General features: G+C 51.8%; 1 protein-coding gene across 3 annotated transcripts; it reads left to right on the forward strand.

Annotated features, from left to right (window-relative positions):
- The first annotated feature begins 1,977 nt into the window (after positions 1-1,977).
- Positions 1,978-12,615, forward strand: RHBDD2 (rhomboid domain containing 2). Of its 3 annotated transcripts, none has more exons than XM_030932685.1 (5): positions 1,978-2,245; positions 4,324-4,449; positions 4,818-5,225; positions 6,685-6,835; positions 11,683-12,615. In XM_030932685.1, exons 3-5 carry the CDS (start codon positions 5,063-5,065, stop codon positions 12,038-12,040), a joined length of 672 nt encoding a protein of 223 aa, XP_030788545.1. In that variant the 5' UTR covers positions 1,978-2,245; positions 4,324-4,449; positions 4,818-5,062; the 3' UTR covers positions 12,041-12,615. The 3 variants fall into 3 exon arrangements, with proteins under 3 accessions (XP_030788545.1, XP_010385743.1, XP_010385742.1); XM_010387441.2 differs by having other exon boundaries at positions 4,324-4,445; XM_010387440.2 differs by lacking the exon at positions 4,324-4,449 and having other exon boundaries at positions 1,983-2,245.
- Positions 12,616-15,003: the final 2,388 nt, after the last annotated feature.

A 15,003-nucleotide genomic window follows, 5' to 3' on the forward strand; every position in this document is an offset into this window, starting at 1 on the left:
CAGGAGATCGAGACCATCCTGGCTAACACGGTGAAACCCCGTCTCTACTAAAAATACAAAAACTAGCCGGGCGAGGTGGCGGGCGCCTGTAGTCCCAGCTACTCCGGAGGCTGAGGCAGGAGAATGGCGTAAACCCGGGAGGCGGAGCTTGCAGTGAGCTGAGATCTGGCCACTGCACTCCAGACCCGGCGACAGAGCGAGACTCCGCCTCAAAAAAAAAAAAAAGAAAAGAAACCCCGTTTCTACTAAAAATACAAAATGTTAACTGCGCGTAGCGGCAGGTGCTTATAATTCCAGCTACTGGGGAGGCTGAGGCAAGAGAATCACTTGAACCCGGGAGGTGGAGGTTGCAGTGAGCTGAGATCGTGCCACTGCTCTCCAGCCCGGGCAACCGAGTGAGGCTCCGTCTCAAAAAGAAAAAACAAAACAAAACAAATCTTAGTTTTACTACTTCCCACTGGTGACCTTGGGCAAGTTACCTCCCCTTTAGAAACATCTGTAATTGGGGGAATGACATTCCAGCATCCATTCAACATACAGTTGAATGACATTTAAAACTGTAAAGTTTGAAAATAGATCTCGATTATGAGTGTTCTATTACATCCCTAACTTTTGAATCCCTTCCATAGAATCCCTCACCCATTTCCTGTCCCTTTTCTTTTCTTTTTCTTTTTTTTCTGCCCCCGAGATACAGTCTTGCTCTGTCACCCAGCCTGGAGCGCAGTGGTGCGATCTCGGCTCACTGAAACCTCTGCCTCCCAGGTTCAAGCAATTCTCCTGCCTCAGCCTCCCGAGTAGCTGGGATTTTAGGCACACACCACCGTGCCCAGCTAATTTTTGTAGTTTTATTAGAGACGGGGTTTAACCATGTTGGCCAGGCTGGTCTCCAACTCTTGACCTCTTGATCCGTCCGCCTTGGTCTCCCAAAGTGCTGGGATTACAGACGTGAGCCACCGCGCCCAGCCTCCTGCCCCTTTTCTTCAGTCTGAAGATGAAGCTGCTGGCTGTACTGGAGGCCAATTTCAGGCTACAGCAGGAGGAACTGAGTTCTAATTCTGTCTTTGCCATGTAACTGAATTACCCAGGGCCCTCCCTAGTCCTGTTCCCTCTTTGGTGTAATAGGGATGAATACAGATGGGGAGATCGTGATATGAAAGAGTTCTGTGAGCCGTAAGACATAATAATCATGAGGTATTGTTACAGGACCAACAGGTGCCTCTGCCCACTGTGCAGTAACAGACCAGTTACACTGAGGAAGCAGGGTTATCAGCAGAAAAAGGGTTTAATGATGGCAGGTTGCCTAGGAGGAGATGGGGGGAGACCGTCAAATCCATATTCTCTAGGGAGTTCCAGGCTAGGATTTTAAAGGGCACTGTGAAGGGTAATGGGCTGGAAAATTGAGGTCATTGACTGGTCAGGGTAAGGGGGATGAAATCCTCAGGATATGGAAACTGCAGTCCCCAATGAGTCTGCTTCTGTGAGCTCCTTCAGAACAACTGATGTAATTATGCTGGTATGCGGGGCCTGAAAGAATATCTCAGAGGGAAAACGTTTCATAATGTTCAAGTTGTTACCTATGGAGTTAAGGGGAATCGTTATCTTGTGACAGGGTCTACCTGATTCTAGGACAGACGATGGGCACCTATCATAGCTGACAGGCAGAGCTACGAGCAAGCACGTAGGAGAGCAAGGTGACCTAGTGATGAACGCTGAGTGTGCTGCAAGCTTTCTTTATTTTTGTTTTCCACCCTCCCTTCTTCCCTGATTAATTTCATAAAGTTTATAGGAGCAGTTTCAGTACCGGCGCGGGTAGGATGGAATCAAACATGATCCTGGAACAGTCCTGCCCGGAAGTGGCCCCGACCTCCCCCACCTCCCGGCCTCCCACGCGCGGGGGCGGGCTGATCGGCGAGACCGGATTGGGCAACTTGGCGTGGGGCTGGCCATGGGGAGGTGTGGCTTCCGGCCGGCTCCTCCGCTGTTGCCAAGGGAAACTGCCGCGAGGAGGCGGAAGGAGCAGAGGACCGGCAGCCGGCGTCTAGGCGGAGCGCGGGAGCGACGGCGGCCATGGCGCCCTCGGGGCCCGGGTGTCGCAGCTGGTGCTTGTGTCCCGAGGTGCCATCCGCCACCTTCTTCACTGCGCTGCTCTCGCTGCTGGTTTCCGGGCCTCGTCTGTTCCTACTGCAGCCGCCCCTGGCGCCCTCGGGCCTCACGCTGAAGTCCGAGGCCCTGCGCAACTGGCAAGGTGAGCAGGGCCGGGCCGGGATCGCGGGGCGAGCCCTTGTCCTCCGACTTTGCCGGTCCCTGGGCTCCAGCCTCCAGGACTCACCCCTTCAGGCCTCACCGCCAGTCTCCCCCTGTCTCGCGCCGCATCACTATGCCCACCCCCCGGAGGACCAACCTCCAGCACCGTCTCTTGCTCTCCATGTTCCACACCTTTGTCTGCAGACCCCATCTTCGTCATCACTGTAATCCCTTCCCTACCCGAATTTGTTCCCTTCCCTGTCGCCACCAGACTGGTCTAGGCCCCGAATCCATTCGCTAGCAAACCCATGCTCGCTCTCCAAGGGTAAAGATTTTTCTTCTCCCCCTCCCGTTTCACATACACACCTACGTCTGCTTTAGGCCTAAGCCCCACTGAAAAACATTTTCTCTCACCTACATCACGACAATTGGACATTATCTGCAAACCCCTATAAGCCCTATAAACGTCCTGCCCTCTTGAGATTTGGAATTTCTGTGCTTTTTCATTTGTATTTTAATCTTGACTATCATTCCCAGCTCATGGGGGTACCAGGGTGTCTTCTGCCTTTGGAGAGAAGTGTTTGTTTTTCTCTAGGGAGAGACATTTTGCAGACCTATTAAGTATAAACATCCATTCCTAGAAGACATTCCTAGTCTCCGTGTCTTCCTCAGGAACACAGGAAATTTGTGTATCTCCTGCTGTTTTGCAAAGCACACATGCTCATATGTATTAATTTCATTTAACCCTCACAAAGATCTCATGACGTAGGACCTAGATAAGATTGAGATTTCATGCAGAGAATGGCAGAGCTGTTGCGTCGTACAACTGAGATAGGAATCTAGATTTTTGTTTTCTGTGATGTTTTGGAACTAGAGCCTTCGGGTAGATAATCTCCAAATCATGTAGAATCATGTTTATACTAGTTATTCTAGTTTCATGTTTATACTGGGAATTTCAGTTTTGGAAATATTCAACAAATAATGAAGTACTCTTCAGATAATGAAGCCTCCGGAGATGGCCAGACTGAGGTATATGGTTCCATAGCCTGCTTCCCTACACAAATCTAAAACTGTTCGCCCCACCCTAAACAGCACCACCTCAGGGACAGAAGCAAAATGCCAACCCTAACCTTAACCTCCCACTTTCTGGAGTTCACTACTTCCCTGGGTGTGAGTTTTGTGGATATATGATCATTAGAGACGTAAGGGACATTTAAAGGCCTCAATCTAATTCTGTTACTTTACAGTGAGGAAACTGATGCCTAGAGGACCTGTGACATGATTAAACTCAGCCAGCCTGGATGTAATAGAGCCGAGATTCCACTCCAAGTCTTTAGACTCCCAAGTCCAGTACTACCGTCAGTTCTTTGGTCTCCCTCCTTGAGTTTAGTCGTGTTTTGGCCTGCAGGGACATAAAACTACTTAGAGATAACCACTTCTAAAATTTTTTTAGAGATAGGGTATTTCTCTGTTACCCAGGCTGGAGTACAGAGATGCAATCATAGCTTACTGCAGCTTTCAACTCCTGCACTCAAGCGAGCCTCCTGCCTCAGCTTCCCAAGTAGCTGGGACTACAAGTACACATCACCACACCTGACTAATTTTTAAAGTGTTTTTTTAAAGACGGGGGTCTCACTGTGTTACCCAGGCTGGTCTTGGACTCCTGGGCTCAAGTGATCCTTCCACCTAAGCCTCCCAAAATGCTGGGATTACAGGTGTGAGGCACCATGCCTGGCGATAGGTGCTTTTAGACAAATAAAAGTAGGCCAGGAATGATGGTTCATACCTGTAGTTTCAGCACTTTGAGAAGTCAAGGCAGGAGGATCACTTGAGGCCAGGAGTTCAAGGCTAGCCTGGGCAACATAGCAAGACCTCATCTCTGCAAATAAAAATTTAAAGAAAGGAAAAAGGAGGATTCTTTGATGTCTTATTACATATAAAGTATCAGTCTACCTGTAAGATCGGATAAGCGCTTTCCAGGGAGACTTCTAATTTCTATAATCTTTACTGTTAATGATAGTGTTATAATTCTTACAACTGCAAAATAATTCATGGTCCCTTTTTTCTTCCTCTGAACAGCCACTATGGAAGGAGGGGTCAGGATTACAGCAGAGGAGACTGGCACACAGAGTGTTAAGTGACACCCACTCAATCCACCCCGAAGCTGTTACACTTAATTAACCCTCAGACTGCCCAGTGAGGTAGGTCAGTATGAAAACCTAAAAAAGGATTATAAAGCACTTTACAAATTCAGAGACTGCCCTCTACTGAAAAGTATTATTTTTTTCCCTCTGGAAGTCAGTTACCACTAAGAGTTGCTCCAGGCCTGGGGAAGTGTAGGAATTAGATATTCCTGCCTCTCCTTTGAGGCTGTGGGTCCTTCATTGTTGAACGCACTGCTTGTATTGCCTCCTGCTGTGACTCGCTGGCTCTCACTTCTCTGTCACTCGCTGTGACTTGCTGGCTCTCACTTCTCTTAGGAAAGGCTCTTTGCCTTTCCTAAGCGGCTTATAATCTGGCTTCCCTCCTGGGAGCAACCCACCACCAGGCCTCTAACCCGGCTCCCTCTGCAGTTTACAGGCTGGTAACCTACATCTTTGTCTACGAGAATCCCATCTCCCTGCTCTGTGGCGCTATCATCATCTGGCGCTTTGCTGGCAATTTCGAGAGAACCGTGGGCACCGTCCGCCACTGCTTCTTCACCGTGATCTTCGCCATCTTCTCTGCTATCATCTTCCTGTCATTCGAGGCTGTGTCATCACTGTCGAAGCTGGGAGAAGTGGAGGATGCCAGAGGTTTCACCCCAGTGGCCTTTGCCATGCTAGGAGTCACCACCGTCCGTTCTCGGATGAGGCGGGCCCTGGTGTTTGGCATGGTTGTGCCCTCAGTCCTGGTTCCATGGCTGCTCCTGGGCGCCTCGTGGCTCATTCCCCAGACCTCTTTCCTCAGTAATGTCTGTGGGCTGTCCATCGGGCTGGCCTGTATCCTTCCTAGCAGAGAGCTGTGGAACAATGCATGTCAAAGGGTGAACCAGGCTGGAGGGTCTGGGGTGTCAAGTAGGTAAGAGTTAGGCTTATTTTTTATTTTTTGAAACGGAGTCTCTGTCACCCAGGCTGGAGTGCAGTGGCATGATCTCAACTCATTGCAACCTCTGACTCCTGGGTCAAGCAATCCTCCTGCCTCAGCCCTCCGAGTAGCTGGGGCTACGGTTGTGCACCACCACACCCAGCTAATTTTTATATTTTGTTTTTAGTGGAGACAGTGTTTCACCATGTTGCCCAGGCTGGTCTCAAACTCCTGGCCTTAGGTGATCTACCTGCCTTGGCCTCCCAAAGTGCTGGCATTACAGGTGTGAGCCACCATGGTCGACTTATATCTGATCATAATTAGTTTTTTACTTTTTTTATATCTGATAATTTTTTATTTTATGCTAGACACTGAATGCTGTATTAGGGGCTCTAGATTTTGTTGTTTTCCTTTAAAAAATGTTGACTTTTGTTCTGATAGGCAGTTAACTTACTTGAAGATTAGCTTGAAACTTGAGTTTTGTTTCTAAGCTCTTTTCGGGAGAGTCTAACATAGCCTTTATTCAAAGGCTGAATCTTTGTGGCTGCCTAATCGGTGGGTGACTTAGATCAGCCAACCAGGATGCCAGCAAGTCGCTGGGGATGGTGATAGGGTATGGAGGAAGCACAGCCAGAGAGGCCCACATGAAGCTCACATGGTCGCACTGAGGCAGGTGCCCTCTATTTGGGATAAAAGGACAAGAGGTGTTAGTCCCTCGGGAGGATATTGGGACAGCCTCCCGCCTCATCCCGCTACACCAGCAGAGGCTTGTGCTGGCTTCTGACTGACTGCAGTGGCTAGAAGGGTGCAAGTGGTGGCACGGGTGGGTGTAGGAGAAGGGACAGCATTAATACCCCCCTGCTGCTGGGTGCATGCATTCCCGGTGAATTCTACAGTGAATAGAAACCTTTGGATCTGGACTAGGCACAGTGGCTCACACCTGTAATGCCAGCACTTTGGGATGCCGAGGCAGGCAGATCACGAGGTCAGGAGTTTGAGACCAGCCTGGCCAATATGGTGAAATACCGTCTTTACTAAAAATACAAAAATTAGCTGGGTGTGGTGGTGGGCACCTGTAGTCCCAGCTACTCAGGAGGCTGAGGCAGGAGAATGGTGTGAAGCCGGGAGGTGGAGCTTGCAGTGAGCTGAGATCGCGCCACTGCACTCCAGCCTGGGCGACAGAGCGAGACTCCATCTCAAAAAAAAAAAAGCGAGGCACCTTTGGCTCTGGGTTTTCGCAAACTCTAGCCAGAGTGTGTGATGTGCTAAGCATGAAGGCTTCTGTAGAGTGAGTGGGAACCTGTATTCTCCCTAGGGAGTGTTCGGCTCTCCTCCCTTTGCTGCTTCAGATTTCACTTAACACGCCAACCTCAGATGGCCTCACGTACTGCTATTCCATCGACCTCTCAGAGCGAGTGGCGCTGAAGCTCGATCAGACCTTCCCCTTCAGCCTGATGAGGAGGATATCCGTGTTCAAGTACGTCTCAGGGTCTTCAGCCGAAAGGAGGGCAGCCCAGAGCCGGAAGTAAGTGAAGAACTTTTAAGTGCTGTTAAATATATATATTTTTTTAATTTATTGTTATTGTTATTTTTTGAGACGTAATCTCGCTCTATCATCTGGGCTGAAGTGCAGTGGCGCAATCAGCTCACTGCAACCTCCGCCTCCCAGGTTCCAGTGATTCTTCTGCCTCAGCCTCCTGAGTGTCTGGGATTACAGGTGCCCACCACTACGTCCAGCTAATTTTTTGTATTTTTGGTAGAGATGGGGTTTCACCATGTTGGCCAGGCTAGTCTCGAACTCCTGATCTTGTGATTCACCTGCCTCAGCCTCCCAGAGTGCTGGGATTACAGTTGTGAGCCACTGCCCCCGGCCAAATGCTGTTAAATCTTACTGTGTTTTTTTGTTCTTTTTTTTTTTTTTTTCCAAAGACAAGGTCTTGTCCTGTTGCCCAGGCTGGATTGCAGTGGTATGATCATAGCCCACTACAGTCTCACACTTGTGGGCTCAAGTGATCCTCGCACCTCAGCCTCCCAAGTAACTGAGACTACGGGCACACACCGCCATGCCTGGCTAACTTAAATTTTTTTGTAGGAAAGGGGTCTTGCTATGCTACCCAGGCTGGTCTCAAACTCCTGGTCTCAAGCATTCCTTCCTTGATTTCTCAAAATACTGGGATTAAGGTGTGAGCCACTGAGCCTGGCCTAACCTTGTTATTAAAGCAACTCCAGGGCATGTAGAGGGTGTGGCTGGTTTATTGCCACGAGTGATAAAGAAATGAGGTGCAGCAGATTGGAAAATCATGCACAGTTGTCTTCTGAGTATTCTGGATTCTGCACAACTGCTCCTGAAGTAGCGACAGCAGGAAAGGGAAGGCATTTGAGGACACTTAACATGTGATCCTGAGTGACTTATAGACAGGCTGGGCAGGAGGGCCCCTATCTAATTGACGTACCCACTGCAGGTCAGCCTGGGCTGTGACACACAGTAGCCTTGATAAGAAGTGCAGACAGGGCTGGGTGCAGTGGCTCACACCTATAGTCCCAACATTTTGGGAGGCTGAGGTGGGCAGATCTTATGAGGTCAGGAATTTGAGACGAGCCTGGCTATCGAGAAAAGCCATCTGGAAGCACGTCCCCTGCTTAGGAGGCCACCTCTCTCCCTCCCCACTGTTCCCAGCGCCTCCTGCCTCCGAGTTCTCCGCTGATTTCTGTCCATACCGAGACCTCACAGTGTAGGATGTTTTCTTTCCTTCAGTGGTCCTCCCCCAAAAAAAGGAGCTTGCTGGGAAAGGCGTGTTCATCCATTTTGTATTGTTATAAAGAAATACCTAGGCCGGGTGCAGTGGCTCACACCTGTAATCCCAGCACTCTGGGAGGCCGAGGCGGGCGGGTCATGAGGTCAGGAGATCGAGACCATCCTGGCTAAAACAGTGAAACCCCAGCTCTACTAAAAAATACAAAAAATTGGCCGGGCTCAGTGGCTCAAGCCTGTAATCCCAGCACTTTGGGAGGCCGAGACAGGCGGATCATGAGGTCAGGAGATCGAGACCATCCTGGCTAACATGGTGAAACCCCATCTCTACTAAAAAAAAAATACAAAAAACTAGCCGGGCGAGGTGGCAGGCGCCTGTAGTCCCAGCTACTCGGGAGGCTGAGGCAGGAGAATGGCGTAAACCTGGGAGGCGGAGCTTGCAGTGAGCTGAGATCCGGCCACTGCACTCCAGCCTGGGCGACAGAGCCAGATTCCGTCTCAAAAAAAAAAAAAAAAAATACAAAAAATTAGCTGGGCGTAGTGGCAGATGCCTGTGGTCCCAGCTACTTGGGAGGCTGAGGCAGGAGAATGGCGTGAACCCAGGAGGCAGAGCTTGCAGTGAGCTGAGATCGTGCCACTGCATTCCAGCACTCCAGCCTGGGAGACAGAGCAAGACTCAGTCTCAAAAAAAAAAAAAAAAAAAAAGAAATACCTGAGCCTGGGTCATTTATAAGAAAAGAGGTTTATTTGGCTCATGGTTCCATAGGCTACACTAGAAGCATGGCACCTGCATCTGCTTCAGTTGGGGCCTCAGGCAGCTTCCAATCATAGGGGAAGTGGAGGTGGCACCACACGTTGAGAGAGTGAGGGCAGTACCGGCTCTTAAACACCCAGCTCTCACCTAAACACAGAGGGAGAACTCATTACTGCGGGGAGGAAGCCAAACCACTCACGCAAGATCTGCCCCCATGACCCAGACACCTCCCACTCAGCTCCACCTCTAGCGTTGGAACACTGGGAATCACATTTCTTTTTTTTTTTTTTGAAACAGAGTCTCACTCTGTGGCCCAGGCTGGAGTGCAATGGCATGATCTCAGCTCACTGCAACCTCCACCTCCTGGGTTCAAGCGATTCTCCTGTCTTAGCCTCCTGAATAGTTGGGGTTATAGGCGCCCACCACTACACCCGGCCAGAGATCCATTTCAGCACATGATTTGGAGCAGAGGAAACGTCCAAACTGTATCAGAAGGCAAGGTGCTTGGTCATGGCCCTTGTTGGCCCACCACCAACTGCGGAGTAAATTTTCTCCTGCATGCTGGCCTGGATGTGGGGTTTTTTTGAATAGGAAGCTGCCCCGTGGAGCATCTTCCAAGAGGTGCTCCTAGCTGTCAACAGCTCAGAGCCCTTGGACTATTTTTCTAAAAGGCCAGGAGGGCCGCTGGGAAAACAAATGTGGACTCACTGCATTATTGCTTCAAACAAGTGATTCCTGGGGTCTCAGTGTGGGGGAGACTGTACGTTTAGGACCAGGTATTTTGTGGTTTTTAGTCGTTCTCATTGAATCTGGAGGACTGTCTGTCACCAAGGAATCCCCTCTGTAATAGCTGATGGTGGTCTCCAGCTGTATGTCGCATACCCCTCAAAACAAGAGCTCACTCTCCAAGACTGCCCCTGATGAGAAAGTTCTTCCATGCTGAATTGCAATCAGCCCCACAGACACTGCCACAGCCAGTGCTGGGTCTGATCCTGCCTCGCTGTGACAGGCAGATCTTAGGGTTTAAGAGGAAGATAGTGTTCCTTCTGTGTTCTCCACGCGATGTGGAGTCCAGTCCCTCAGGTCTGGGGCCTGCAGCAGACGCTCAGAACAGAGTATTGTGTTTCAGGTAGCCTGACAATGGGTTCTGGGCCATGTCATGACACACATGTTTATTTTGGCAGCAAGATGGCCATTTGGACAGCTTGTCTCCTCAGAGACTCTTGTTGATAAAAATTCTTTTTTTTTTTTCTTTTGAGACGGAGTCTCACTCTGTGGCCCAGACTGGGTTGCAGTGGCGTGATCTCGGCTCACTGCAAGCTCCGCCTCCTGGGTTCATGCCATTCTCCTGCCTCAGCCTCCTGAGTAGCTGGGACTACAGGCTCCCGCCACCACGCCCAGCTAATTTTTTTTGTATTTTTAATAGAGACGGGGTTTCACCGTATTTGCCAGGATGGTCTCGATCTCCTGACCTCGTGATCCGCCCACCCTGGCCTTCCAAAGTGCTGGGATGATAGGCGTGAGCCACCGTGCCCAGCCTTTTATTTATTTATTTTTTTTGAGGCGGAGTCTCGCTCTGTCGCCAAGGCTGGAGTGCAGTGGCCGGATCTCGGCTCACTGCAGACTCCGCCTCCCGGGTTTACGCCATTCTCCTGCCTCAGCCTTCTGAGTAGCTGGGACTACAGGCGTCCACCACCTCGCCTGGCTAGTTTTTTTGTACTTTTTAGTAGAGACGGGGTTTCACCGTGTTAGCCAGGATGGTCTCAATCTCCTGACCTCGTGATCTGCGCGTCTCGGCCTCCCAAAGTGCTGGGATTACAGGCTTGAGCCAGCGCGCCCGGCCTTTTTTTTTTTTTTTTTTTTTTTTTTTTTAAGACAGGGTCTTGCTCTGTTGCCTAGGCTGGAGTGCAGTGGCACAGTCATAACTCAATGCAGCCTCGAATTTCTGGGCTTAAGCAATCCTCCTGCCTCAGCCTCTCAAGTACCTGGGACTAGAAGCACATGCCACCAGGCCTGGCTAATTTAAAAAAAAATTTTTTTTTTCCTTTTATGAGACGGAGTCTCGCTTTGTCGCCCAGGCTGGAGTGCAGTGGCATGATCTCGGCTCACTGCAACCTCTGCCTCCCAGGTTCAAGCGATTCTCCTGCCTCAGCCTTCCAAGTAGCTGGGACTACAGGCGCCTACCACCACACTTGGCTAATTTTTTTTTTTTTTTTTTGAGACAGAGTTTCACTCTTGTTGCCCAGGCTGGCGTGCAATGGTGTGATCTTGGCTCACCACAACCTCCGCCTCCCGGGTTCAAGCGATTCTCCTGCCTCAGCCTCCCGAGTAGCTGGGATTACAGGCATGTGCCACCACGCCTGGCTAGTTTTGTATTCTTAGTAGAGACAGGGTTTCTCCATGTTGGTCAGGCTGGTCTTGAACTCCTGACCTCAGGGGCTCCGCTCACCTCAGCCTCCCAAAGTGCTGAGATTGCAGGTGTGAGCCACTGCGCCCAACCTGAATCCCTTTGGGCAGGATTGTCGAGCCAGCCACATAGGCACTGGCGGCTGTGACCTAGTCCTGACGCTCCATCTGGTCTGGAAGCTGCTGTGAGCAGGTCATCCCTATGGTGGTCTCAGTGGCAGACCCAGTGCCCTTTCATACAACTCCTTTGCTGTAGGACTGTGACTGGTCCTGCCCTCTCTGGGCCTCTGTGTTCTGACTGGTTGAGGTTAACCTTTCTCCCAGTTGGTACTTAAAGCAAGCCACAGAAAACATCCAAGGCATGTTGTACTAGAAAGCGGGGTCAACCTCAAGCACGACAAGATACCGTGACCTTGGCGTGACTCGCTGAATGACCATTTTCTCTCTCATTCCATTCCAGGCTGAACCCGGTGCCCGGCTCCTACCCCACACAGAGCTGCCACCCTCATCTGTCCCCAAGCCACCCTGTGTCCCAGACGCAGCACGCCAGTGGTCAGAAGCTGGCCTCCTGGCCCTCCTGCACCCCCGGGCACATGCCCACCTTGCCTCCGTACCAGCCTGCCTCTGGCCTGTGCTATGTGCAGAACCACTTTGGTCCAAACCCCACCTCCTCCAGTGTCTACCCGGCTTCTGCAGGTACCTCCCTGGGTGTCCAGCCCCCCACCCCTGTGAACAGCCCTGGCACGGTGTATTCTGGGGCCTTGGGCACTCCGGGGGCTGCAGGCTCCAAGGAGTCCTCCAGGGTCCCCATGCCCTGAGAGAATTGCTAGGGAAGTCATCTCACTTGGCCTTCTGAAGGTCCTCCTCGAGATTCTCCTGACAGAAGTTATTTATTGAACACCTGTATGTGCCAGGCTCTGTGTTGGGTACTTTGATCAGTGTCCCTGTTTCAGTCTCATCTGCACTCACGGCAGCCCTGTGGAGTACGGCGTACTGGCCCAACTTACAGGTGCAGAAAGCGAGATGTTCTGCCATCACAAAGTCACGTGGCTCTTTAGTGACACAGACAAGACTCCTCGCCAAGGAACTCATGGCAGAAGAGGGCAGCGGTTGGCAGTGGCTGCCGATGTCTGTCCCCAGCCCCACCGTTCCTCCCTGTGGCTGTGCCGTGCTCGTGGTTACAGTGTCCTTGTGTCCGTGCGTCTGCCCTTCAGGAGCTCACAGCTGGTGTGCTTGGCGGTCCCAGGCCTGTGTAGTGTCTCTCCCCTGCCGCAGTCGCCCCCACCCTGATTCCTCTCCCCAGAAGTGGTGGGACGGGCCCCCGTGAACTGCAGCAGCATGCTGAGGGGTCCCTATTGTCTGCCTTTGTATAAAGAAACAGCCTCTGACCTGCCGTGCTGGCATGTGTTTCCTTTGTGGTCTGGCTGGGGAAGAGGGAGTGCACTGAGATCTGGGCCGTGGCAATGTGTGGTGTGGCAGCAGAGAGGAGAGATGCGCCAGGCTCAGGTCGGGCAGGTGACCACGGCTCAGTAGATCAGGAGAGGGGTAGTCTCGTGGGGAGTGGGCAACTGTGAGATGGTTACTAGCAGGAGCCACTACTGCCCTGAGGGAGAGGGAGTGTTGCCAGATCCCAGAAGCTGGGACTACAATTAGGAGGGCTGCTGGCAGGGCTGTGCCAAGAAGGACATAGGCACTGCTGGCGGTGTCCCCTGAAGCAAGACGGAGGGGAGAAGACCCTGGCTTTACCAGCAGTGTCTCCTGTTAGCCATGTTGACCAGGAACTGGGAGTGAGGGGCAGAGGGTTCTTTGTGAGACAGTGCAGGGCACTGATGAGGAGTGTGGCTGAGCTGTCACTCACCTAGCCAGCCCTTGAGGACAGCTGAGGCTCCTCACGGCAGGCTGTGTCGAGAAGGCATGCCAGGTGCCTGGTGTTTTGTGGACCTAATAACATGTGGCCTTTGTTGATCCCAGGAGCTGGATGGTCCGTTCTAGACTGGCTTTCTGATAGGTCCTAGGTCTTTGGACATGTATAAGACAGAACCCCAAGCCCATCCAGCCTGGTGAGGGTGGGGCTGTGATCGGCCCACACCTCGGGGGGCCTCGGACCTGAGCAAGAAGGGGCCTGCGCTGGGACGAGGGGGTGTGCCACTGTCCCTGGTCCTGGTTTTTAGATCTTTGTTACCTGGGACTTTTCCCTGGTCTGGCCACGATGCACAATGCAGCCTGGAGCCAGCTCGCAGTGGGGCCCTTTCTCACCCTCATGCGTTTTGGAAGCCCTGGAGGCCATCCCAACCCCTTCGCCCATTTGCCTGTCAAATCATCCGCTGTCTGGAAACCATTGAGTGATTCTGTGCCAAGCCGGAGGCTGGGGCCAGAGCTCCTCGATGACGATAAGCCACATGTGCGCAGGGAGCCCCTACCACGGGGCCTGGCACTCGATAAATATGAGTGGAACGAACGGATGAATAGGTGATGCCCGCCCTGGGAGAGCTCAGTGGAGCAGGAGAAATGGAAAATAAATAATCATCATTCAGGCTGGGCACAGTGACTCACGCCTGTCATCCTAGCACTTTGGGAGGTCCAGGTGGGCGGATTGCTTGAGGTCAGGAGTTCAAGACCAGCCTGGCCAACATGGTGAAATCCCATCTCTACTAAAAATACAAAAGTTGGCCTGGCACAGTGGCTCATGCCTGTAATCCCAGCAGTTTGGGAGGCCGAGGCGGGTGGATCACGAGGTCAGGAGTTCAAGACCAGCCTGGCCAACATGGTGAAATCCCATCTCTACTAAAAATACAAAAATTGGCCTGGCACAGTGGCTCATGCCTGTAATCCCAGCACTTTGGGATGCTGAGGTGGGTGGATCACAAGGTCAGGAGCTCAAGACCAGCCTGGCTAAGATGGTGAAACCCCGTCTCTACTTATAAAACTTAGTCAGGTGTGATGGCAGGTGTCTGTAATCCCAGCTACCCAGGAGGCTGAGGCATGGAATTGCTTGAACCGGGGAAGCAGAGGTTGCAGTGAGCCGAGATCACGCCACTGCACTCCAGCCTGAGTGACAAGAGACTCCATCTTAAAAAAAAAAAAAAAAATGAGCATGGTGGCACATGCCTGTAGTCCCAGCTACTCGGGAGGCCAAGGCAAGAGAATTGCTTGAACCCAGAAGGCAGAGGTTGCAGCGAGCTGAGATCGCACCACTGCACTCCAGCCTGGGTGACATAGCGAGACTCCATCTCAAAAAAAAGCATTGTCATTCAGTGCCCTGCAAAGCTGTGATGGGGCGAAGCAGCGCTTCAGGGGCACAGAGGAGGCCCCCAGCCCAGTGTGGCCTGGCAAGCTGGGATCAGCTGGATCCTGAGGACTGACCCTTCTGTGGAAAGAGAGGGGGGCTGCAGAGTGAGGGTGAGAGGGCACAAACCATGTCCTCTGGCTGTTAGGAGGATGGAGAGCACAGCTCATTGAGCCTAAGTGAAAGCATTACTCCCTGCATGCCAGAAACCCCTCCCCTCCCATCCCCAGACAGGGCAGGATCCACAGCGGCCAGAGAAGCTTCCAGACATTATCAGTTTCCCTGCTCAGTCAGAGGGCAATAGAGGGCAGCAGAGAAGCAGAATCACGCCCTGCTCGCTCTACAAACCTCGGGTAGGCTCTGCTCCTCAGCGCGGAAATCAGAGGAAAGGCTTGTCCTTATACTCTAAGGCAGTGGTCCCCACCTGTTTTGGTATCAGGGACCGGTTTTGTGGAAGACAATTTTTCCACAGACAGGGATGGCGATGCTTTCAGG

The sequence above is a fragment of the Rhinopithecus roxellana genome, chromosome 6 (genome assembly GCF_007565055.1).
Source record: "Rhinopithecus roxellana isolate Shanxi Qingling chromosome 6, ASM756505v1, whole genome shotgun sequence".
In the NCBI taxonomy this organism is placed as follows: Eukaryota; Metazoa; Chordata; class Mammalia; order Primates; family Cercopithecidae; genus Rhinopithecus; species Rhinopithecus roxellana.